Genomic DNA, 26,131 nt, shown 5'->3' with positions numbered 1-26,131 from the left:
TGGATGGAGCACAGGCTAGGACCCTGCTGTCTGTGGATGGAGCACAGGCTAGGACCCTGCTGTCTGTGGATGGAGCACAGGCTAGGCTATGAATAAACAACAGTGTAAGCATGAGAGGAAGACTTGTTCCTGCTTCCTACTTCAGAGACAATGGAAGCAGTTGGGGGTGGGGGTGTTGTTTTGGTTTTTTGTGGCATGAAAAATGGGATGTACTGCATGTTTTGTTTTGTTTTCCTCAGATCTCGGCGTTTGCAAATTATACCATTTTACAATCTATGAAGGAAAAACAGTCACCTAAAAATTTACATGTCATTGCTCAGAGCCATTGAGATTTCAGATGACATAGTGTAAAAAATGCGCATTTTAGAATTAACTATACAAAATAATTATGAGAAGGCTAAAACGCTTTGTTTATGCTTATAGATTGATTTTGGAATGATGAATTCTCTCAATAAATAACATCAGAGTTCCAGACGTAATCACAAGTGCAGAGTGATAAAAATACTTAACTAACATGAAAGTCATTCAGGGCTAAAAGTGGTAGGGAAGCCCTTAGGACTGCTGAAGACTTCGTTAGTAAAAGAAAACTCGTTTCATCTGAGGCAACGGTCACTCGGTTCTGCCTGTGCTTTGATGCACAGTGGATAGATGAAGCACGTGCCTCCGTGTACAGCCCGGAGGTAAGGGGAGAAGCAGGAGCAGAGTATGGGCACCTATCTCCTCTGAACTGCTCCCAGCCTGAAGGAGGCTCCCTGAAAACGCCAAGCAAGGGGCACTAACTTATCAAGGCTCCAGGAGGAGAGAGTTGTCTCCAGTAGAGTTTGCAGTTGGAGGGAGGTGATCACTTTGAAGGAGAAATAGCAATGGGAGAAATAGCTATGAAAGAGTGAACTGACGCAGTCTCTGAGTGGCTGTGTAGAAGTGAATTCAGTGAGAAGTCAGGTGGGACATAGCCTATCCAGGACACCCGGGAGCCTTGTGTCCTGGGGCTGGAGAAAAGGCAGGAGGGTGAGCCTGAGAGACTGGGGTGGCAGTGAGAAGAAGCCAGCTCCAGAGACCCTGCCAGACCTGGGCACCCCGTCTCCCCAGCAGTTGTTACTGCAGCCTGGAACCTTGTGACTCTTCATGGCTGAGGGGTTGCCTGAGGGTCCTCCGTTGGTTTCCTTCCAGAGCCTTGATAAGCGTGCCTGGCTTAGAGTTTTAAGGAAGCTTCCTTCAGGAGGAAACAGGTACCCACTTTCTCCTGTCTTCTCCCTTTACCTCCTGTCTGACTTTCTTACCTCCTCTCTTACTCTGACAGTGACGTCATCACCATCATCATGGTGGAAACAAATCCTGCTAAGTAAATGAACCGTCATTTAATCAGCCTTTCCATCCTGCGTTCCCTCTTGCTTAGGAACCTTTTTTCTTTTCTTTTCTTTTCTTTTTTTTTGAATAGCAGGATGTCTGCTTTGTAGCCTGACTTTTGCAGGATTCAGGTCAGATGTAGAGTGTCCTTTTCTTCCCACGGGCACCTAGTCGTTTCCCACTGTGTTCTTGCTGTGTGCTGCTTGCGCCACAGTCTCAGTGTTTCATTGGTGTGTGCTGAGCATACCCTCGCCGGTCCTGGGTACCTTGGGATTCTTTTGTTTTGTTTTGGTTTTTTTTTTGTTTCTGTTTGTTTGTTTCACTCAAGCTGCTGCTTCTGGGTTGTGATTAACTGGAAAATTCCCTGACAAGTTCGAAGTTAGCCTTCAGGAGTGAGTTCAAGGTCATCATTTCTGGTGTTTCTACGAGCGTTTCCCCTTCCTGTCAGCGTACAAAAATCATTATTCTCTAGCCTTACCGGGCTTTCCAAAAATAGTTACTGAAGTTAGCCTAGAATTCTTAAAAAAAAAAAAAAAAAAAGGGTCCTTCTCCCAGAATACAGGTGCTTAGCCGTCCCTGGGAGCCAGGCTTTGAAGTCTGCACACGCATATTTGTGCACGCACACCAGTGGGGATAGGTGCACTTTGTAATGAGCGGTCTTGCGGAGAATGGTGCTTTTAACTACTAGACTTTGTCTAATTAGTTCCCTGAAGTCCCTCGCTTGAAGATTATCTTCATTCTGGTAACTCATTATTATGAAGTGAAGGTCAAAATGTTCGTAGCGGGTCTTTTCCTCTCTAGTTACGAAGTATACACCAAGAGCTTCGTCATAGTGCTCTTGTTCCAGGAACATGCAGACTTGATCGTGTTATCTCAGGATATCGGCATGAGTCGTTAGGAAATCTAGAATAAGGGTAGTCGGGGGCTTCCCAAATGTCTGTTTCTGGTATATCGTAATATCGGGGTGGTGGGCGGTCTTTGCTAAAGCAATAGCTAATGTTTTGGATTCGTTCTGGCGTCTACTAGGAAAGGGCCTGCGTTTGTATATTATTAGGAAGCCTACAACTTCTAGGTGGACCCTCCTCTTGTTAGAGATACCGTTAAAGGTGGTGGCAGCAGACAGTGCTGAGCAGTGCGCACGCTAAACACAGAATTCATAATGCGTGGTGGTTTTGTCCCTTACCGCTGTCTTTCTGGGGGTTTGTGACTCTGTCCTTTCAGGCACCTGTCACCAGAGTAAAACAACCAGCTGTTGACTTGTGCTTAGGGATCATTTCTCGCATCTGACGCTTTTCTTGTCCTTATTTCTCCCGTAACTTTAGTCGAGAGATGGAGAATAAAGAAACCCTCAAAGGACTGCACAAGATGGAGGATCGCCCGGAGGAGAGAATGATCCGGGAGAAGCTCAAGGCGACCTGTATGCCCGCCTGGAAGCACGAGTGGTTGGAGAGGCGGAACAGGAGAGGCCCTGTGGTGAGTGCTGTGGGCCCCGGCTCTGGGGAAGGCAGCGCAGGAAGTGAGGAGCTCAACTTCCTGTGTCCTTGAAATAAGTCATAACTAAAACTCTGTCCATTGAGCAACTTAAACCATCACAGGATTGCGTTCGGTGGAGCGCATAAAGGAATACTGCCCTCTGATGGCAGGGTCTGTACTCTGAGTGGGTTTTGTACTGGGTTTTCTGAATAAAAATTCTAATTGATTTGAGACGCTTTATGTCTGATAAGGTCTAAGAATTGTGCTTCCAGAAATCTTTCAGGAAAGCAGGGGAAAAAAATCAGATTAAACAGACTTGGGGCTAAAAATAAAATTTATGGAGTCACAAGAGTAGCCAGGTTAAGAAGGGAAAGGACCCTGCATCCTGAGCTGTGATTTCCGCTCAAACAGTTGAAGATGCCGTGGTAAAATGCACTTCTGTCCAGACAGAGGAAGAGGCCTGCCGCCAGTCTCTGGAAAACACTTGGCTTATATTTTTCTTTTGAAACAGAAACAGCAATTCATTACACCCCAGCCAGCCCCTGACCAAACCCTGCCACAGTCTTCTCCTCCTTCCTCATCCCACAGGCATATTTAACATTACATCAACTACATACAAAATAAAACTCTCAGCTTTGAAGTGGTACTCTATGTCTTAGTGTCCTGCCTGCATGTTGTCTGTGTATCATATGTGGTGCCCACATGTAATGGGATCCTTCATCATTTTGTCCTTTGGAGAGGAGGGAGAGAAATAAAGGACTAAGCTTAGAAAGATTTGCTGAAACACTTTTAGATGTGAGAGAGAGTGGAGAGGGGCTTAGTTCTGCTCGGTCAAAACTAAGCAGTAGAGACCTAAGCAGTGAACACCATCAGAGCTTGGGGCGTGCTCCATCAGACCTTGGGGCGTGCTCCATCAGACCTTAGGGCGTGTTCCATCAGACCTTAGGGCGTGCTCCTCTTCAAGCTCCTGGAGCTGGAGTTATTCTACAGTGCTGTATGGCAAATCCAACCACATTAATGTTATATTGTTTAAAACTCATTTTCTCTCACTGTCTACTTTCTGGCAAATGCTTAAATACCTTGTATGTGGGGCAGGAGGAAAGAGAGAAGAGATGTGTAGAGTAAGTGACATAGCCTATAACCCTTGAGCATAATTGCCCATCTCGCATTCTGGGGCTTACAGATTTCAAGCTATCCTTAGGAAGTTTACTTTGTACTTGGAAGGTCTAATTATTTTATTTATTTATTTATTTATTTATTTTTATTCAGTTGCCTTTAAATCCTTCTTAAAACACTAAATAAATAAATAAATAAATATCTCCAAACAGGAAATTGAGGCTAAGTAAAAGCAATGTGTAAAATAACACAGATCCGCTGACGAGCAGGTACCAGATGCATGAGGCGGGCAGACGGGCAGTAAAGACTTGGGACAGATGAAGACTGTAGGCTTGGGCCAGCAAGACGGCTCCATGGCTAAAGGGCTCGCCAGCCCAGACAGACTGTCAGGGTTTGGTCCACACAGTGGAAGGAGAGAACCAGTTCATACGAGTTACACTCCGACTTCACACACAAGTAAAGAAAGAAATGCGGTTCTGGTCTGGAGAGATGGCTCAGCGATGAAAGAGTATAAGATGCTGTCCTTGCTAAGGGACTGAGTGGCTCCTGACCCCACATCTGGTGGCTCACACCTGTAACGGTCGCTCCAGGGGAGTCCCTGTCTCTGTCATCCTCAGGTCCCTGCACCCATGTGCATGTTCCCCCATAAATAAAAATAATGAAGATAAACTTTTTAAAACTATAGAAAGCTTTAAAGAACGTAGATTGTGTTATCCGAGGGTTAATGAACGGTAGGATTGGAACGAAGCGTGAGGGATGAGTGAGCAGTCCTCAGATGGAATTGTGCCGCACAGAGTGGGAGGTGCGGGAGCGCACAGTGTAGACTTCTACTGTCCTCAGGCTGCACAGCCCAGATCTGGTCCGAGAGGCCTATATTTAAACATGGCAGTAACAGCAGCAGGTTGTGTAAATTGCATGTTTCCAATTTAAGAAATTGGTCTTTAAGCTTGAAACTGCCCTGGCTTTTTCTAGCCCCTTAATCTCTCTTTTCCCCTTTGGCCCTGAGATTTGAACCTAAGGCTCCGTGCATGCTGAGAAACCTCTGTACCACCAGGCTGTGCTGCCAGCCCTTCCCTGCCTTCTTGAGCTACACTTTAAAAATATTGTAAAATAACAATTTTTATGATAGTATAAGGCGATCAAACTGTATTTGACGAGTTAATGCCCATTGTTGTTTGTATTGCCTACACTTTTTCCAAATGTAGAGGAGTAGTTCTTCAGTTTCACTGAATAATCCTTGAAGTGCTAACTTTTCTGCATTTGATTCCTAATTTAAGTTAATTGTGAAGATGAAATGAGCTAGAGAATGCAGTAAGTAGCAGTTCTTCCGTAATTTTGTACGGTAACCTTAATTAGTGTACACATGACATCTGTGTCAGTAAGAGTGTCCCACACCGGTGACATAAAGTCATACCAAATAAAGTGTGACCTGTTACCTGGAATATCTGTGTTAATATTGTATTAAAAACTCAGTTCATTTTCCACCCTGTGATGGTCAAATGTGCTTCTCGTATATTGTTAAGTAAAATAATGAACTACTTTCACTTCAGGTGGTGAAGCCAATCCCTATTAAAGGAGATGGATCTGAAATGAATAACTTGGCAGCTGAGCCCCAAGGAGAGGGCCAGGCAGGTTCCGCTGCACCAGCCCCCAAGGGCCGACGAAGCCCGTCTCCTGGCAGCTCTCCGTCAGGGCGCACGGTGAAGCCGGAATCCCCAGGAGTGAGACGGAAACGAGTGTCCCCGGTGCCTGTAAGTTAAGATTCAAACCCATTCTGTTCATGGCTGTCCTCTTTGGCTCGTTCACGACACAGAGAGGGTAGCCCAGCTGTGCCAGAGAGCAGCAGCTTTCAAAGTGTGGTCTGAAGTGATTCACAAGGAGCACGGGTCCTAGGAACCACAAGATGCTCTGTCTGTCAGGTCACAACTAGGCCCCCGAGATGCTCTGTGGACATTGGTCAGGTCAAAACTAGTTTTATACAAAAACCAGTGCTTTGTCTGCCTTTCAGTGCACCAGTAACTGATAAAGTCGCTAGTGTTCCCGCCCCAGTTGGCAGTAAAATACAACATCAGAATCAGGGTTTCCCCTTTATTAGCACCTACGCATTGTGTGAATCATTGGCCTTGATACCTGTTTTCATATCTCCTGCCCACCTGCCTTACACTAACCCCTCAGAATTCATGCTCTTATTGCTATGTATGGTCTATGAATGAAAAGGGCTACTTTGATTTAAGAATGCCTTTGTGAATGAAATAGAAATTATGTTTTTTGAATCTCAGTGTGTATTAAATATTTATAAAATGGGATGCTTGCATAAAAAGCACTTCTGCCGTACCCTAAAATGTGGTCACCATCTCAAGGAGAAGCAGTTATGCAGTTGCTGGAGCTGTGATCGTCCTGTTCTCACAGAACAGAATCATTCATTGAAAAAAAATGGCCAACGAAGTACGGTGGCGTGGACGTGTATTTAGCAGACGTTTTTCTCTAAAGCAAACTAAATGAAACTGTCTCTTCAAAGAAAATAAAGTACTTTTAACCACTGATAAGATTTGAGGTTCCAAAGCAAAAATTTTAATTTTAGAAGACAGTTCCCACCGTGCTTGATGGTTTCTCAGTATTTAGACCTTTCTGAGACAGATGATATATAAAAAAAAAAAACTTTTTTAATACTGCATGATTAAGTATGTCTTTGTTACTTAGTAAACTTGCACTTCCCAGATAATTAAGTGTATGCTGAAGGGAAATCATTCGTAGGACCCATTCAGGACATGAAGTGTACCCTGTGGATTAAACGCGCTAGTAAGAAAAAGCAGAGAGAGATCTTTCCTAGCCACATGGCAGCTGCCTCCATTGCTGGAGAGAGGGAGGGCTCAGTAGCTGAGGGCACTTGCCACTCTTCCTGCTCCCACAAGGTGGCTCCAGCTACGTGTAATCCACCACTGGGGAATCTCATGCCCTCTTCTGGTTTTGTGGGCACTACACTACACAGTACAGTGCTCATCATGCATGCGGGTAAACTTCCTGTACACATAAAATAAAAGTAAAAGGATGTAAAGAAATCAGAGACTGTTGTTGGAGCTTGGGGAGGGGGTGATGGGCAGCTATAGTGTCATAGAGAAGAGGCATGCTTTTTCTGAAAAGGCTCTCAAAATATCCCTTCCTTCGGAAGTCGGATTCCTTTTTTTTTTTTTTTTGTATGTGTGATTTAATCAACACATATCACAGCAGACCAGAGAGCTTTTCATGTTAAATCAGACATCGGAGAGATAAGATAGCACGGGGCAGTAGAGACCCTAGTGGTGGAAATGCACTTCTGCGTTTGAAGAGTGAGTGAATGGCGCTGTGCACAAGGAAAACCTTACGTTTCCCTGGTCGTTTAAAGCACATAGATCCACCCAAAGTAGACTTTGATCACTAACTAACACTGGTGACGACTCTGTAACTGGGACCGGCTCAGACATTTGAGAACTGGGGACAGGAGCTTCTTCTCTGCTCCTGATGGCCTCTGCTCAAGCTGAGGCGGCTTCGTGGGTGGAGTGAGGGGTGGGGGTGCTGTTGGTGGCTGCCTCCTGGAATGGCTGCGGGACCAGAGCAGAAGCTACTTCGTGCGAGATCCATTCTCAAATCCATGTGCATCTTGATTCCATGAGGCACCAAAGGGAAGGAGGACCCTGACTATGGAGAGACAGAATGGTGCCTTTCTGTGCCCCTTGCCCCAGACCACAGTAAGGACGAGCTAGGCACCATTAGCCTGAAGTTGTTTCTATACTTGGAAATCAGACTGAGCTTTCATGGACTGCAGACAGACAGACAGACTGCCTATTTGTTGCATAGCTGAGGTGTGCCTATCACACACACACACACACACACACACACACACACGGCCAAGGCTCCTTACAGCCACACACACACACACACACACACACACACACACACACGGCCAAGGCTCCTTACAGCCAGTCCAGCAATTGCTTCACCTTGCTTTGTGTTCGGCCTGCACAGGCTGGCTGGACATTGCTAAGCCGTCTCTCTGATGACTCCAGGTTTTGAGTCTGCCCAATCCATGGGGTGCTTCTTTGCTCAAGTACACTGTGACCTGCAGTTGCTCTGTTAGCCCCAGGCTTTGCGTTAGCCCCAGGGATACTGGTGTGAACATTCACATACAAGTTTGTGTGTGGACATGTTTTCACTTCTCTTCAGTTCATACCTAGGGGTGGGATTCCTAGGTGTTAATGTGACATTTTCAGAAACCGTTACACCGTCCCTTCGCCCCGGCATCTGCACCCTGTCCCACCACCAGAGGGGTCTGGGAAGCTTTACGGCTTGATGCTATTTATGCCGTCGTTGCAACGTTCAGGCCAGGCATCTCCACCAACCATAATCCCTACTGGGCGTTGATGACAAGACCAAGTTCCGGTCTTGGTCTTGGTCAGCCTCAAGGGGGTGTTGTAAAGGAGGAAGCGCCTGCAGGGGTCAGGGGAGGGGGCGTCCATGGGGGAGGGGGTCCATGTGAATGCAGTCATGGGGAGCCAGAAGCCCAGAGATTGCGTGTTTACAGTCACTGCAAGAAACAGTCACTTTATGCCTTTAACATATGCTTTGAGCTCAAACAGTACTTTAGGAAGACCCAGGGTTATGGAGTAGTCTATAAAATGACCATATGCTTGTCTCCCAGGCAAAGATTTATCATCTCTTCTAGGAATGACTGAGATTCTAAAATGAGTTGTGTCAGGTTACAGCATATACTTCCTCCAGGAAGCCGTTTTTTTTTAAATCTGGGAATATAATCTGCCGCATGGCTTTCTGGTATGACCAGTTAATTTCTTATCAAGAAGTGAGAAATTTACCTAATAAAAAACAATGTTGTGAAGTTCCAGAGTGGCAGAATCACACCACCCCGAAGAGCCCCGTCACCGGATGGCTTCTCCCCGTACAGCCCAGAGGAGACGAGCCGCCGCGTGAACAAAGTGATGAGAGCCCGGCTGTACCTGCTGCAGCAGATAGGACCTAACTCTTTCCTGATTGGAGGAGACAGTCCAGACAATAAATACCGGGTGTTTATTGGGCCACAGGTAGTGTCCAACACTATTTTATACTTCATTGGTATATGGTACCATTTTTAGCCTGCGTACTAGGAAATGGTTTTTCTTCTTCTTGTGTGTGTGTGTGTGGTTAGAAACTGTACAAGTGTCACTTCACCCCGGAGGTTTCTTTGGATTCTTCGTCCTGTTCGTGGTGTTTGCTTTGTTACTGTTTTCATTTTCATGTCTTACAGTGCATCTAGCTTACTTCAGATTCAGTTTGTAGCCTAGGCTTGCCCTAAATTCACAGTGATCCTCCTGCGTCAGCTTTGCAGCCACTAGAATTACAGGCGTGTCTCTGCAGGGCTCAGTTTTATAAGGTCCTTACCTGAGATGCGTTCTGTTTAGTAAGTTAAAGTGAGCTTAAAATGCATCTAGGCTGTGCATGATGTTTTGACTATAGCTTAGTATCTTGAATAAAATAAATTCAATCTATCAAATACATTCATTGAAAGCAGATTAATGCATGGCGATGTGTCTTTATGTGAGAATGATGAAGAATGTTAGTAGAAACTTCAATAAAATGGACTTGAAATGCCAGAGCATGATAACCAGAGGCATTCTCACCGATGTATTCACGGCGGTTTTCCTTCTCTTCTGCAGAACTGCAGCTGTGGGCGCGGAGCATTCTGTATTCACCTCTTGTTTGTCATGCTCCGGGTGTTTCAGCTAGAACCCTCTGACCCCATGTTATGGAGAAAAACTTTAAAAAATTTTGAGGTAATTCTTCAACATACAACTCTGGGGTAAAATTGGCAGCAGACTTGTATGGCGCATCGTGAATTTTACCAAGAGCACTGAATGAAATAGACGGTGACCATGTTGGGCACGTGAAGCTACAAAAGAACTATCTGAGGCCTTTAAAGGTTCTTTGGTGATTTCCTGAGTGACAGATGGTTTGGTTTTCCTTCTCCTAAACTGTAAAAGGCAGGAAACACTGTGCTGCGGTAAACGTCGTTGTCCTTAGTAAGCTACGTTCTTACGTTGGAAGCTCTTAAATCAGCTCTATGCAAACTTTATGCAAATAAGGACGAATAATTCACCTCTTCATGTGCATAATTGTGGCATCCATATCATTGACGCTGTCTTTTTCCAATGTTAGGTTGAGAGTTTGTTCCAGAAATACCACAGTAGGCGTAGCTCGAGAATCAAAGCTCCATCCCGGAATACCATCCAGAAGTTTGTGTCACGCATGTCAAATTGTCACACACTGTCATCGTCTAGCACATCTACATCTAGTTCAGAAAACAGGTTTGTACTGGTCACAGGGTGGAGCACTGATGTACTGGCACACGGTAATTTTAGGGGTCTTTTATTTTTTTACTTACTGAATTGCTAGACAATGATGTTATTGAGTCTTGGCTTTTCATGTTCAAATCAAAGGTAAAGGCTATTAAAGGTCACGTGAAGCCGCTTTGCTCTCCACACTATAGCACTGGAAATGACGTATCAGAAATTAACATAATGTCCACTTTTGTGAGAAAGCAGGCAGCAGGTGTAAACGAATGAGAGGCTGCTCTGTCAGACATTACTGTAGCCAAGCCCCCGACAGCGCTGTTCCCTCCTGTTCTTATGTTGGGTAGATTTTGTCACTGTTCCACAGGTAATAAAGCTGAGGCAACTGTAAAGTAGAAGGAAACATCGGTAACGCTTTTATAAATAAACTGTATGCAAGGCAAAGCGGTTTTCCAAAATCACTTTTAAGTATGGGATTTTTATATCCTATAACATCAGTACTCCGTTCGTATCTGTTTCCAGAGTCTGTACCTGGGAGAAGGTGAGCTTGTACTCGGTCAGTAGGCAGGGCAGCTGTAGGATAGGAGGTCACCATCACTCATGGTTACTGCATACAGTCTACAGTGCTTCACAAACGCTCCAAGACACAGTGGCTGGAAAGATGACCAAGACAAGCTCCGAGGGATGCAAAATGCAGCCTAAAAGAATAGATGGGTGTTTTAAGTCTCTGGTATTCTGTGGAGACTGTTATCTGCTCCGTAACAGAACTTTTCTTTCTGTTCTGTGGCACTACCTCTTTGGTGTAAAAACGAGATGATTCGGTTACTGCAGAAAGGAGACCAGGTATCTGTGTTCTTGGCTCCCTGTTTGAGAAGCACTGGCCGTGGGAGGTCTCATCTGCATCCCATCACAGACCCTCAAGTTCATAACTGCCTCAGAATTAACGGAGCAGAGGGAAGTGGTGCTGAGGCCCACTGAGCAGATGTTCATCTGTGGAAAACACAAAGATTTGTGAAGTGAAAGATCTTCTGGCTTCCTTAGATGTGGATGGAGCCAGAAGAGGCGGCATAACTCGTTTAAGTCATAGCATGACCAGTGTGCGGGTGTCTTGACTCCTATCCCAGGTTTCTTTCTGTTTCTGAGTAGATGGGGAGACTTAGGGAGGTTGGTCTCTTCTTTATCAAGCTTGAGAAACCAAACTTATTTTTTCTTTTTCGTTGAAGAAAGAAAATAATGTTTAAAGCTAGATAGCTAAAGCTTAGATCAGAAGTTCCTAAGGTGAGCCAAGGATACATTGATATGGGACAGGACCCGAAGTTTCCAGGTGCATTGGTATATCAGCAGTGTGGGCACAGAGTTTGCCATGTTGTGTAATTTGTTCCACATAATCACATATTTTTATAGAAAAAATAAGTAATAAAAAGGACACCTAAAGGGAGATTCATCTGGGGTCTAATTTTATAAAAGTTTCAAATGATATCTCAAAAAAATAGAAAATAGAGAAGGAGGCTCCGGGCGTGGTGGCGCACGCCTTTAATCCCAGCACTCGGGAGGCAGAGGCAGGCGGATTTCTGAGTTCGAGGCCAGCCTGGTCTACAGAGTGAGTGCCAGGACAGCCAGGGCTACACAGAGAAACCCTGTCTCGAAAAACAAAAAACAAAAAACAAAAAACAAAAAAAAGAGAGAAGGAGGCTCTAGAGGTGGCCCAGCAGTAAAGAGCACCAACTGCTATTCCAGAGGACCCAGGTTCAATTCCCAGCACCGCATGGTAGCTAACAGCTGTCCGTAATAACTCCAGTTCCAGGGCATCTGACACCCTGTTCTGGACTCCACAGGCACCAGGTATGCGTGTGGCATATATATGTACATACAGACAAAACAGATGCATGCAATAAAAATTCAAAATAAACAAGATTAAAGCATACTGAAAATATACAAAACCCTTCTAAAAACTGAAAGCGCAAAGGTGATCCTAGAAAGAAAATAGTCATGAAATAAATTTGTTTGAAGTTTTTGTTTTATTTTGTTTTTCGAGACAGAGTTTCTCAGTGTTGTCCCTGGCTGTCCTGGAACTCGGGCTGGCCTCAAACTCAGAGACCCGCCTGCCTCTGCCTCCTGAGTGCTGGGATTAAAGGTGTGCACCACCACCACCCGGGTCATAAAAGAAAATTTTGAAGAGGCTAGTAAACATGTCAGTGAACCCAATAACATTCTGAAAAAATGCGTAATAAAAAGCACAGCAGGTAGAGACGAGGAAGGTAGGAAAGGGTGAGCCAGAGCACAGTAGGAGGGCGTCTGTGGGTGGGGATGCGTGGTGAGTCCAGGACCTGTGCTTTCTACATCATGAAAATAACATTTATGAATTTTTATTTAAAAACGAATATTTATATAAAATTTTGTATTTCTCCATATAAATGAATATACATATATGTGGGGAAATGGCACATTTTACTTAGGTAATTAAGGGGACTTTTGTAATGCAACAGGCCTGTTCGTGAGAGGCGCTCCACTGTATGGAAAGCAGATCGACCTCCCGGGGGTGCAGAGGGGGCGTGGCTTCCTGAAGCGTTTTCCTCTCCTGCTCTAGAGCAGGCACTAGCCAGACCTGTGCATTGAAGAAACATACCATCCTCAGTAGGTCTTACATGTGGCTGTTTGTTATGTGTGGCGTAGCGTAGTGAAAATATAGAAACAGGTTTAAATAGCCAGCGACGAATGAATGATTAAAGCATACCCACGCCGTAGCCAGACGTGGTGACGCACGCACGTGATCCACGCGTGCCGGAGGCTGAGAGAGAGCTACAGTGAGTCTGAGGCCATTTGGGCTGTGTAGGGAGTTCCAGGCCAACTTGGGGTACACAGAAGGGCCCTGTACACTGCACTGCCCCCCAGACATGTCCATGCTATGACTATGCCATGTAACCATTGAAATTACTAACCCTGAAGACTACTGAGTACTGTGGGAAATATTGATAAGTGAAACCTTACTTGAGTTCTATTGCTTACTTATACCGATTATATATATATATATATATATATATATGAAATTATAGGTGTATAAAAACTAGGGCAGAGTTATAATGGTCACTAATAGCTATGACATATACTATTTACTATTACAGTTATGTCATTTTCTTTAAGTGTTTATGTCAGTCATGCCCTAGTAAGCTCAAGTAGTTTTCATTGATAATATGAAAGTGAGTGGAAGCCGGGCGTGGTAGCGTGCACCTTTAATCCCAGCACTCAGGAGGCAGAGGCAGGCGGATATCTGAGTTCGAGGACAGCCTGGTCTACAAAGTGAGTTCCAGGACAGCCAGGGCTACACAGAGAAACCCTGTCTCGAAAAAAAGTGAGTGGATGTGGCCATTGTCCATAAAACTTTATTTATAAAATAGGCCACATGTTGACTAGATAACTTTCCCTTTGATACTCGCTGTTACGTGTGACTTTTAAAACATCAAAAATTAGACTAAAAAATGTTTATGATGATTTCTTAAATTGTAAAACTAAGAATACATCTAGAGTGTCAGTGGTAAGCAGATACATATATAGTTAGAATCTATCAAATCAGTAAACATTATGCCACCATGATGTGTCCATGGCTGGTCAGAGGGATCATTTCAGGGATACGAACCTCCTTTCGTGGGTTGTAGTTCCTCCATTCACAGTAGGGACAGTCTAACTCACGTACAATCTGTGAATCCAGTTCCATGGTTCTGCTCCTGAATTCCTGTGTGTTAACAGGCGGGAAGTGGTGCACATCTTTAATCCCACCACTCGGTAGGCAGAGGCAGACGGATCTCTGAAGGAAGGAAGGACTGACTGCCCTGCAGTTGCTATGTGATCACATGGTGTCATCCAACGGGAATCTGTGGCTAATGGGTGCTTATTCCAGAGACGTCTTCCGGGGTTGGGCGCTCAATGTTTTGCTTCTTTCCCTCACAGCATCAAGGATGAAGAGGAGCAGATGTGTCCCATCTGCTTGCTGGGCATGCTGGATGAGGAGAGCCTGACTGTGTGTGAAGATGGCTGCAGGAACAAGCTGCACCACCATTGCATGTCCATCTGTAGGTGTCCCCTCCCCCACGCTCAACCTGGCTGGGCTCTGCTTGGCGGCTTTACTCGGGGTTGTGGGGACATTGTCTGGAGCAGAAGGGAGTCCTGTTTAAGCTCCATGTAGAGTTTCTGCAGCCTGGGTTATAGGGTCTGTGTAGATTGAAGAAAGGAGTATATGTCCAGTAATGCAGGTAGAAATGGAAGGAACATAGGCTGAAAAGCTCCCAGCCCAGAAGCTGTGAGGACAGAAAGGGTGGAAGACCTGGACAGGCTTTCCAGAGGGTGAGTCTGCAAGGCTAGCCACAGAATGGACTGGGGAAGATGCTATGAGGGATGTTCAGCACAGCAGTGTTATCACGGGTGATGGTAGCATTTGTACAAGCATCAGGATTGACTCCACTGCAGTGTATGAGGCTCCTTCTATATCCGTCTTACACTAACCATCATGAATGCTGAGGACTTTATACTTAAACGTTGACATTTTCATGATATTTTTCCTTTATATTTTTCAGGGGCGGAAGAGTGTAGAAGAAATAGAGAGCCTCTAATATGTCCCCTTTGTAGATCTAAGTGGAGATCCCATGACTTCTACAGGTAGTAATTTTGAATATCTGATTTGTATATGTTCAACAAAAAATTAAAATGATGTCCTCTAGGCCTTCATGGTAGTACACACCTGTAATCCCAGCTCTTGGTGGAGCTGAGGCAGGAGGATCGTGGGTTCAAGGCTAGCCTGAGCTACAGCAAACCTGGTCCCAATAAATAAATGAATAAATGAATGAATGAATGAGGGGACTTATATCTGTTAATATCTTGCGGCTAAGTTTTGTTATTTTTCATTTTAGCCATGAGTTATCAATAAATAAATAAATAAATAAATAAGGGACTTATATCTGTTAATATCTTGCAGCTAAGTTTTGTTATTTTTCATTTTAGCCATGAGTTATCAATAAATAAATTAATAAATAAATGGGGGGACTTATATCTGTTAATATCTTGCAGCTAAGTTTTGTTATTTTTCATTTTAGCCATGAGTTATCAAGCCCCGTGGAGTCCCCCGCCTCCCTGCGAGCTGTCCAGCAGCCATCCTCCCCGCAGCAGCCCGTGGCCGGATCACAGCGGAGGAATCAGGAGAGCAGTTTTAACCTTACTCATTTTGGAACCCAGCAGATTCCTTCCGCTTACAAAGATTTGGCCGAGCCATGGATTCAGGTAGGTATCCCTTTATGTAATTCCCAGAGAGTCCTGTTGGCCATGTCCCGTGTTTGTCCCCGTCCCTCAGCTGTTTCTGATTTAGGGAAGCACTTGCCTTGTGTGACTCCTAGCATGCTAAAACCTTAAATCTGGCTTCTGGGTTATTATTTTCTATATTCACGTTGCACAGCCTACACTTTAAAGTTCCTTTGTAGTTTCACCTATCTCCCGTGTCTCTTCCTAACCTAACATACGTAAGAGGCTGTGCAAGGGGGGGAGGTGCCGCCCTTCAGAGCTGACTTCCCCCCGTGTAATCCCCGTTCCTGGCAAGTGTGTCTGCTGTGCGCCTGTTTCCTGCTGTGTAAACCCAGTTTCCCCCTTCTGTGTCACCCTGGTACACAGCAGGGCACTTGGTGAGAGGACACATGAGGACTCGGATTTCTCAGGTTTGGGTTTTTTGGTTGCCTTTACCTCCTCAGAATAGTTTTTCATCCTCCGTGAACTTAGGTTTTGGTTGGCCAACTTATAAATTATTTTCATGGTCACTTGAATGCTTACTGTACTATTTTCAAATGTAGGATCTATAGCCAGTGCTTCCAGTAGATAGTATAGTGAGATAGGAGTGAGGTCAGATAAGCACCACGTGGCTAGTTGGCAGGCTCTGGGTGCTGGGCTGTTTGTGAGGCATCTTAAATCATCCAATGGCTCTGATAGAAAAAGGCTGCCTTTCAGCTTCGCGGCTCCTCCTTCTGCGGTCTTGAAATGTACTCTTCCTGTTAACCACCCGCTCCTTACCAATCTGATAAAATCCACAGAATTTATAGGCACAGCTTAATTCTTCCATCTGGTTTGTGAGCAGTATCCTGCGGAGAGGCACATCTCCTTGTCTATTCTCAGCCATTAGATGCCACTGTTTTGAGGCTGTCACCGGCTGTGTTTTGCTTTATCTTAGGACATCATGGAAGGTTGATTAACTGAAGCAGTGCAGGAAGCTCGAGGGTCTTGCTGGTTTATTCTCCTTAGAGTTTCTTGGTAACAGAACACATGTAAATACATCAGAACTTGTTCCCCAGCCCAGAATTGGGTTAAACTTACCTCTCATATTTAGAAGTTTTCACGTATATACGTCATCTTAGACATTAAGCTTACTTTTTGCTAATTGGTCATGAGGTTGATACCATTTACAATTCTCCTGTAGAGGAGGTTTGGGGCCTGATGCTGTAGCCACACAAACATCAACTCTGCTATATCATTGCCCTTTGTTAGTTTAAACAAAGCATTCTTTAGTCTCACCTTTCTCTTCTGGTCCCACCTGCTTCACCTTTTCCTACAGGCCAAAAATAACATAAATTTCTGTGGCTTTTATCTCTTAAGAAAAATATTCTGACTTGAAGTCTCCACACCACTGCTTTTCCTGCTTTTTTTCCTTTTTTTTTTTATAAAACCTTTGCTTCCTTCTCTATAAAGTATTTTAATCAAGAATATATTTGGAGTTCTTTATAGTTTTTCTCTTTTTTTCTCTCTCAGTTTTAGTGTTTTGTTTTAAGATTTATTTGTTTTATATATGTGAGTACACTATAGCTACCCTCAGACACACCAGAAGAGGGCATCGGATCCCATTACAGATGGTTGTGAGCCACCATGTGGTTGCTGGGAATTGAACTCAGGACCCCTGGAAGAGCAGTCAGTGCTCTTAACCGCAGAGTCATCTTTCCAGCCCAGGTTTTAGTATTTTTAAGCATAAAGCAAACTATGAAAATGAAGCTACCTAGTTATTAGAACTTACTCGAAGTTATTCAGTGTTAGTTCCCATGGTTACCAATCAAACTTGAGTCTGAAGGTATGTTGTGCTCTAAGTGTTGGAGTAATGAGCGTTTCAGACTAAGTGCTGCAGTGCTTTAGTGATTTTTATTGTTTTTGTGGCCAATTACCTGGAAGAAGTAACGATAGAGGGAAGAATGTGTTTCAACTTACAACTGAAGGGATGCAGCTAACCATGGGGAAAGGCATGACAGGAGGAGCTAGAGTCACACTGCATCCATAGACAGGAAGCAGAAGAGAAGAGCTTATTTCTCCTCACTCAGCCCACAAGCTGGTGCTTAGCACATTTACGCTAGGTCCCCCGCCTCAATTAACATAATCTGGAAAGCTCTCAACAGCCATTCCCATAAGTTTCTAAGTCCCATGAATTTGACAGTCAGGGAACTAGGGTGTGACCCCCCATTTCTCCCTGGATGCTATTGGCCATCGACGTGAGTGGAGAAAAGGGAGCAGAGGCAGAGAGCAGAGTTTGGACGGCTGTGACTATGGACGAAATGACCTCCAGAGTCTGCTACTTGGGAGGCTGAGACAGGAGGATTGCTTGAGTCCAGGAGTTCTAGGCTATAGTGCGCTATGCCGATCAGCTGTCCACACTAAGTTCTGCTGTTTACACTAAGTGTTTGCCATTTAAGAACGGGAGTCTGAGTATAGTGTCCAGCATGCTATAGAAAGCTGGGTGTGTTGATGTACTCGCAATCCCAGCTCAGTGGCCAGCCAACCTGGCCTAGTTAGCCTGATAGAAGAGCCCATCTCCAAAGAGAAAAAAAGAGAGAGAGAGAGAGAAGTGGACACCTCCCGAGAACAACTCCTGAAACTGACCCCTGCCCTCCACACATATACATGTGCATCCATGTGTCCACACAGAATGTGTGTATAGTAATTCCTCACTAGGAAAACATTGACAATTACAAGTATCTGTCAGATACAGTAAAGACTTGAGAGGTGGCCATGTTTTCTGTAATCATCAGAAACTTGTTAATACAGCGTGGGTTCCCTTATTTCTCATCCCGTTGTGTTTGCTTGATTCAGGTGTTTGGAATGGAGCTCGTTGGCTGCTTATTCTCTAGAAACTGGAACGTAAGGGAAATGGCCCTGAGGCGTCTTTCCCACGACGTTAGTGGGGCCCTGTTGTTGGCAAACGGGGAGAGCACTGGAAACTCTGGAGGCGGCAGTGGGGGCAGCTTAAGTGCGGGAGCGGCCAGCGGGTCCTCCCAGCCCAGCATCTCAGGGGATGTGGTGGAGGCGTGCTGCAGTGTCCTGTCTATAGTCTGCGCTGACCCTGTCTACAAAGTGTACGTTGCTGCTTTAGTAAGTATTTTATTCCATAACCATATTTTATTTATGAGTTTTCTTTCTTTGGTCTTTTGTAGATATCAGTTATAAAAAAACAAATCTTCTCTACCTTAACTTTAGAAAAATCCAAAATTTTTTTATCCCATACTCCTAAGAAATTGCAGTATTTCATTTTGTCTGTTCATATAACTTTACTGATCTTGATATACTCATGATTTCTTATGCACTGTTTGCTTTTCTACCATCTGGTAGTAATGTCTTGCTGTTCATATATTTTCTTGACTATATGACTGCATCACATATGGCCAAGTTAAAACTTCTTGATGGCATGTATGGTAATGCTAAGCCATGAATCCAGCCCTTGAAAGGAGAAAGGGGAGCGTCGGCAGTTAAGTTGGTCTTCATATTGTGAGAAAATTCAGAGGCTTTTTATGGAAAATGGCCCCCATGATGCCTCAGTTCCTCCCTGTCACTGATAAAACACCCCAGCAGAAGAAACTTACAGAGAAAAGAGGTTTGTTCTCTGGGTCACAATTCCAAAATATAGTCCGCTGTCTCAGAAATTTCTGGAAGCTGGCCACATTGCATCCTGTCAAGAAGCAGGGAAAGACAAGTGTGTCCACACTAATACATGGCTCTGCGTCTTCTGCTTACATAACCAAATCCTGGCCACAGTTCAGATGCTCACCACATAGGTTAGGAAAATCAGGACAGTCCCCAACATGGGTGCAGAGGCCCAGGCCATGTGTAATCCCAGAGTCTGTCAAATTGACAGTTGGCGCTATCTGTGGCACATGCAGTAGATGTAGACTTTCTCAGTTGACCGCAACCACTTGTCTTCCAGGAGCAGGGTAGCATGATAGAAAGGCGATGCACAGGCTAGTTTGACCTTCGCCATTTGGAGACCCCATCTTGGAGCCTTGTTTCTCAATCTCAGCAGTGTTGTGGTTGGGCAGACCTGGGGCAGGGACACCAGAGCTGCTGTCGCTGTAGGATGTTGAGCACCTCAGCTTCTAAGCACTAGACGGCTAGCAGCGTTAAACCCCCATCGCTGTCTGTCATGAGAGGGAAAACACGAAGCTTGTCTTCAGGCACTGCCAGTGACCCCCAGAGCTCAAAGCCATCCTCAGCTTAGAATACCTGCCTTGGGAGTAATTCTTATAAATTAGACAGACAGATGATAGATGGATAGATAGATATACAGATGGGATGGAAGGAAGAAAAAGAGGAAGAGGGATGGGGTACCCATGTGAAAATCAGAGGACCACTTGCAGAAGCCATGTAGTTCCGTCTGTGTGTGTTCTGGAGGTCAAACCCAAGTCTGTCACGTTTAGTGACAAGTGCCAGTGGTCGCTGAACCGTCTCGCTGGCATGATTTCTCACCTAATCTGTTTAAGCTACCTCTTGTAATCTTTTTTTCTAACACAATTTACCAGTCAGGTCTAGTGAATCTCCCTTTTAAGAAGCATGAACGGCCACAAGTATAAGTTTAGGTCAGAATTCAGTGACTTCAAAGCCCCTCACATCTAGAACACTAACTGTGCCGGTTGAACTGGGAGGAGCCAAGGAAGTCTGGCCTTGGAGATGTCAGAGATTCCAACTCTGGTTTAAGTCACTCGCTGCTGCTTTGGTTTGAACAGCCCCAGTTATCCATTCCTGTTATTACTTGTTTTCCCAGCTTGGCTCAGCTTAGGCCATTTTCTTTGATGCATTTTGAATGTGGTTAAACTGACCTTCAGGGTTTTTTTCTCCCCAGAAAACATTGAGAGCCATGCTGGTATACACTCCTTGCCACAGTCTGGCAGAAAGAATCAAACTTCAGAGACTCCTCCGGCCAGTTGTAGACACTATCCTTGTCAAGTGTGCAGATGCCAACAGGTATGGCCTCGCTTCAGAATACCTCACACTCAGGCCTTGATACATCCGCGTTAGCAAGTCTTTGAACACCACTTTGTAATATGAACTCTGAAATGACAACATAGGACCTCAAGCTTGTAAGGGCTAAGGAAAGAAACCCCAATGGCAAGTAACAGCCAGGCTAGCAAACTGCGTGGACCTGTTCATCTAAAGTACTGTGTTCAAAGCATTCTTCATGCAAAGACCCAGTGACAGGAACACTAGCTGGCATATAGAACCACCAGGAGTAAACTTACACCGTTATACCTGCCTCCGCCTCATAGGAACCACCAGCAAAGGGTCCTCTTCCAGTACTTTTAATTTAATGGAAGTTTATTGTAATAAGAGGTTTTAACTGGTTTTCAAGTTTCGCATCTTCACATAGTAGTCTTCAAAACTGAGAGAAACGCAGAGCGGTAGCAGTGAACGTGAGCGTAGGCCATGACGCTTACATCCATGGACAGCAAAGCTCCCTTTGATTTAGTAAGCCCTGGGAGCTAGGGTCGAGCCATTGCTTCTCTCCATCCGCACGATTCGAGCGGCAGAGCAGCTCAGTCTCCCTTGCTTGCTTCTGCGGCCACCCTGTTCACCTTCTCGTGCCTATTCTGCCTGAGTTATAAGTTAACCTTGTAGAGAGTTTGTAAATACGCAGGGAAAATCTTGTTTTTCAAATCTGAGGCTGGTTTAGATGGCATGTCTTACATAGCCCATTTTCTGGAACTCTGGGTTGCTTACCCTGGGTATTTGCTTGAACAATTGAGAACATAAGAAACACTGTAGAGAGATTTCATGACATTTGCAGCTCATCAGGGGAGTTGTTGACCCAGTATCTGAGGGTAAGGTTGCTTTCGTTTCTTTGTAGCCGCACGAGTCAGCTGTCCATATCTACAGTGCTGGAACTCTGCAAGGGCCAAGCAGGAGAGCTGGCGGTCGGGAGAGAAATACTTAAAGCTGGTAATTACTTCTACTTTAAAATAATGAGCACAATTTATTGTTTTCTTGACCTAACATGTCTCCTAAGACTGTTGTTGAAGTAATTTAGTAAATTGATTCAATCAGCTGTGTTAAAAGTAGGGATGTGGGCTGGTGAGATGGCTCAGTGGGTAAGAGCACCCGACTGCTCTTCTGAAGGTCCAGAGTTCAACTCCCAGCAACCACATGGTGGCTCACAACCATCCGTAACGAGATCTGGTGCCCTCTTCTGGAATGTCTGAAGACAGCTACAGTGTACTTACATATAATAAATAAATAAATCTTTAAAAAAAAAAAAGTAGGGATGAATCTAAGAGAAGTCCTTGAGACTAATATAATCCGGAAGGTTTCTGTGAGCCTTCCCATTACTTACTCGTGTTTCGTCTTAGAGTTTTACAATGCTCTTGTCCCACCATTTATCTCTCCTTCTGTAGGGTCCATCGGGGTCGGTGGTGTCGATTACGTCTTAAGTTGTATCCTTGGAAACCAAGCTGAATCAAACAACTGGCAAGAACTGCTGGGTCGCCTCTGTCTTATAGACAGGTTGCTGTTGGAATTTCCTGCTGAGTTCTATCCTCACATTGTCAGTACCGATGTCTCACAAGCTGAGCCTGTCGAAATCAGGTAATTCTTGTAGAAACCAGAACCTGTCTCTTCCTTCTTGCTCACACATCCTGCAGTGGTAGACTGATAACCCTCATATTTGAGTAGCATAGAAGCCTGGAGACGGGGCTACTTAAACATTTACAAGTTCTTCATACCAAAATGGTTTCTGTGTACAAGGGCAGGCTACACATTGCCTTTTGAAAATTGTGCATTATTTTCTGTTCATTTGAGCTTTTCCAGTCATTGAAGGTGTCCTGCCTCGGTTTCCCTCCAGGTATAAGAAGCTGCTCTCCCTCTTAGCCTTTGCCTTGCAATCCATTGACAATTCCCACTCGATGGTCGGCAAGCTCTCTCGGAGGATATATCTGAGCTCTGCCAGGATGGTGACTGCAGTGCCCGCCGTGTTTTCCAAGCTGGTAACCATGCTTAACGCTTCTGGCTCCACCCACTTCACCAGGATGCGCCGGCGTCTGATGGCTATCGCGGACGAGGTAGAAATTGCCGAGGTCATCCAGCTGGGTGCGGAGGACACTGTGGATGGGCAACAGGACAGCTTGCAGGCGCTGGCCCCCGCCAGCTGTCTAGAAAACAGCTCCCTTGAGCCCACAGTCCATAGAGAGAAAACTGGAAAAGGGTTAAGTGCTACGAGACTGAGTGCCAGCTCGGAGGACATTTCTGACAGACTGGCCGGCGTCTCTGTAGGACTTCCCAGCTCAACAACAACGGAACAACCAAAGCCAACGGTTCAAACAAAAGGCAGACCCCACAGTCAGTGTTGGAACTCCTCCCCCTTGTCTCATGCTCAGTTAATGTTCCCAGCAACATCAGCCCCTTGTTCCTCTGCCCCATCTGTCCCAGCTGGCTCTGTAACAGATATTTCTAAGCACAGACCCCAGGCATTTGTTCCCTGCAAAATACCTTCCGCATCTCCTCAAACACAGCGCAAGTTTTCTCTACAGTTCCAGAGGAACTGCTCTGAACATCGAGACTCAGACAAACTCTCCCCAGTCTTTACTCAGTCAAGACCCCCACCCTCCAGTAACATACACAGGCCAAAGCCATCCCGACCCGTCCCGGGCAGTACAAGCAAACTAGGGGATGCCACAAAAAGTAGCATGACACTTGATCTGAGCAGTGCTTCCGGGTGTGATGACAGCTTTGGCGGCGGCAGCAACAGTGGCAACGCTGTCATACCCAGCGATGAGACGGTGTTCACGCCAGTGGAGGACAAGTGCAGGTTAGATGTGAACACCGAGCTCAACTCCAGCATCGAGGACCTTCTTGAAGCATCCATGCCTTCAAGTGACACAACAGTCACTTTCAAGTCCGAAGTCGCCGTCCTCTCTCCGGAAAAGGCCGAAAATGACGACACCTACAAAGATGACGTCAATCATAATCAAAAGTGCAAAGAAAAGATGGAAGCTGAAGAAGAGGAGGCTTTAGCGATCGCCATGGCGATGTCAGCGTCTCAGGATGCCCTCCCCATCGTCCCTCAGCTGCAGGTGGAAAATGGAGAAGATATTATCATCCTTCAGCAAGATGTGAGTATAAAACCTTCACGGCCCTGGGAAAGCTCACGTTAACGTCTACTAGGAAGACAGATGTGAGTGGGTTTTGTGCATAATCAAGTGGCAATGATTTTGAGTCTCTGCAGTAGCAGCACTCAGCCTATCTGAGATACTTCTGGCCGGTTCTGAAATGACTGTCACTTACACACTTGATAACTGGTTGTTAACAGTGTCCGTTCAGAGGTCAGATTCATGCATGGCGTGGGAATTACAACAGTATTTTCTCAGTCTTCTCTCATACAATCTTGTTCTTTTAACAGTAAAATGATTCTTTGTTTACTATTCAGACACCAGAAACTCTTCCAGGCCATACCAAAGCGAAGCAACCTTACAGGGAAGACGCTGAATGGCTGAAAGGTCAGCAGATAGGCCTCGGAGCGTTTTCTTCCTGTTACCAAGCACAAGATGTGGGGACTGGAACTTTAATGGCTGTGAAGCAGGTTGGTATTGGGAGCACAGGGTGAGATTGTTCAAATTATGAAATGATGCGTGTACAACTGCGAACTCAAAGGATGAAGTGCCAGTATCCTAGGGCTTCGGTGTTAGAGGTGTGGGTTTGGTTTTGGAAGCATCACGTAGCCCAGGCTGGCCTGGAGCTTGGGACCCTCTTGCCTCTGCTTTCCTAGAGGTAGAAATACAGGGTTTTGCAGCCACACTTGACAGTTTGGAAAAGCTTCAGACTCAAGGTAGATGTTGCCAGAAGTGGCACAAACATGAACTCCTTTTAAAAGTTGAAGCTGGTCACTGTAAGATCCTGTGTGACGATGTCTGTGCTTTCCCCTCCTCTAATGATCTTGCATACTCACCAGGGTGCAGAAATAATGACTTCCCAGTTTAAAGTCACGCTGGTTGTTCCTCTGTCATTGGCTTTTCTTGTTCTTGACTGTTCTGTACAGTCAGAGTCTTGGCTACAGCACACTCCCCTTAGGTCATTTTTCTGATCTACAGCTCACTAAGCTATATTCTTCTTGTGTAGCATTATCTGACTCGTCTTCCATGTTGAGTTGCTGTGTTTATAAAGCACACGGCATCCAGGAGGGTAAATGCCACTTGCTGCCAACGTGGGAGATAGTTTGGATTTGTTCGTTTTACATCAGATCGGTTCAAAAATTTAAGAGCAGTAAAACTCAAAACCCCGTTAACGTGTCTGTGGAAACAGGTGACGTACGTCAGAAACACATCCTCGGAGCAGGAGGAGGTGGTGGAAGCGTTGAGGGAAGAGATCCGGATGATGGGCCACCTCAACCATCCAAACATCATCAGGATGCTGGGGGCCACGTGCGAGAAGAGCAACTACAACCTGTTCATTGAGTGGATGGCGGGTATGTGCGCTCTCTGAAGAGGGTCCTGCGTGCCCACAAGTGACCGGATGCCTCACTTATCAATACGTTAGGTCTCTAAAAACAAACCACTCCTAATATAAAGCTATCCACAAAAAATACTGTATTTTAAATCTAGTAAATATTAAAATTTTTCATCTTGCTGTTTTGTTTTGTTGTACTTAGAATGGAGCCCAGACCTTGTCCGTGCTAGGCAAGTTCTCTGGCACCGAGCTGTGGTCCCCAGCTCAGCAACCCTTCTTAAGAGTGATTTTAGGGCTTGGTGTAGAAGAATTTTTTTTCCCCAAAAAAAATCTGGCTTGTTTAAATCCCATGTTTCTCTTTAATAGTCATCACTAATTGTATAGATTATGTTCCTGTAAGAATGTTCCTAACAATATAAATAAAGTTACTAAGCGGGACCTGGGCCTGCAGGCAGTGTACTCAAGAGGCCAAGGCAGAAGGGTGGTTGGTCCAAGGGGGGTATGGCCTGAGCCATAATAGGTGAGAGTCTGTCTCAAATAAATAAGCAAACCTAAATAAATTCATGTTTAATTTGAAAACTTAACTGAAGATAAAACAGCACCGGGACACAAAGTTAAACCTCCCTCTCTTGAACATAGATGGAGTTCACTTCTATAATCTATGTAACAGTGACTCCAGCTAGGACGCCTAGGTTATCCAGCCAGTTGTTAAGTGCTCGTATGGTTTGAGAGTGCATCTCTAGTTCATGTTTGTATGTGCTTACTAGTGTGCCCGTGTGCGTGCAGATGTCAGAGGTCTGAGACGGTGTGTACCTCCGTCACTCTCCACCTTTGTTGGGATACAGTCTCTCTCTGACCCCGAAGCTCATCAGTTGGGCTAAGATAGCGGGCCTATGCTGAGGCCACAGTGTACAGTTTTGATAGAGGAAATCAGCTGGACTTTGAACGCGGGCTATGAGCATACCATTTCATACGAGCTCATCTTGTCGGCCTGAGAAGCTAGAGCGTTAAGAAGCCGGGCTCGGGCTGGTGAGATGGCTCAGTGGGTAAGAGCACCCCAGAGTTCAAATCCCAGCAACCACATGGTGGCTCACAACCATCCGCAACGAGATCTGGCGCCCTCTTCTGGAGTGTCTGAANACAGCTACAGTGTACTTACATATAAAAAA

The 26,131-nt window shown here is 45.2% G+C and overlaps 1 protein-coding gene across 2 annotated transcripts in view; it reads left to right on the top strand.

The window, feature by feature from the left end:
• Map3k1 (mitogen-activated protein kinase kinase kinase 1) overlaps window positions 1–25,990 on the top strand; it is a 57,330-nt gene extending 31,340 nt beyond the window's left edge. Inside the window, exons 2-16 of one of the 2 annotated variants that reach the window (XM_029468222.1) lie at window positions 2,670–2,820; window positions 5,487–5,687; window positions 8,808–9,008; window positions 9,621–9,737; window positions 10,120–10,268; window positions 14,199–14,320; window positions 14,822–14,903; window positions 15,338–15,521; window positions 18,354–18,632; window positions 20,374–20,495; window positions 21,376–21,467; window positions 21,920–22,109; window positions 22,366–23,632; window positions 23,947–24,099; window positions 24,819–25,990. In XM_029468222.1, the coding sequence (XP_029324082.1) occupies window positions 2,670–2,820; window positions 5,487–5,687; window positions 8,808–9,008; window positions 9,621–9,737; window positions 10,120–10,268; window positions 14,199–14,320; window positions 14,822–14,903; window positions 15,338–15,521; window positions 18,354–18,632; window positions 20,374–20,495; window positions 21,376–21,467; window positions 21,920–22,109; window positions 22,366–23,632; window positions 23,947–24,099; window positions 24,819–24,998 (3,490 nt within the window). In that variant the 3' untranslated portion in view covers window positions 24,999–25,990. The remainder of the gene's footprint in view (window positions 1–2,669; window positions 2,821–5,486; window positions 5,688–8,807; window positions 9,009–9,620; window positions 9,738–10,119; window positions 10,269–14,198; window positions 14,321–14,821; window positions 14,904–15,337; window positions 15,522–18,353; window positions 18,633–20,373; window positions 20,496–21,375; window positions 21,468–21,919; window positions 22,110–22,365; window positions 23,633–23,946; window positions 24,100–24,818) is intronic. The other variant, XM_029468224.1, reaches the window with a different exon arrangement.
• Window positions 25,991–26,131: the final 141 nt, after the last annotated feature.

This window comes from Mus caroli, chromosome 13, assembly GCF_900094665.2.
Source record: "Mus caroli chromosome 13, CAROLI_EIJ_v1.1, whole genome shotgun sequence".
Classification (NCBI taxonomy): Eukaryota; Metazoa; Chordata; class Mammalia; order Rodentia; family Muridae; genus Mus; species Mus caroli.
This window is presented reverse-complemented; position numbering and strand designations above follow the sequence as displayed.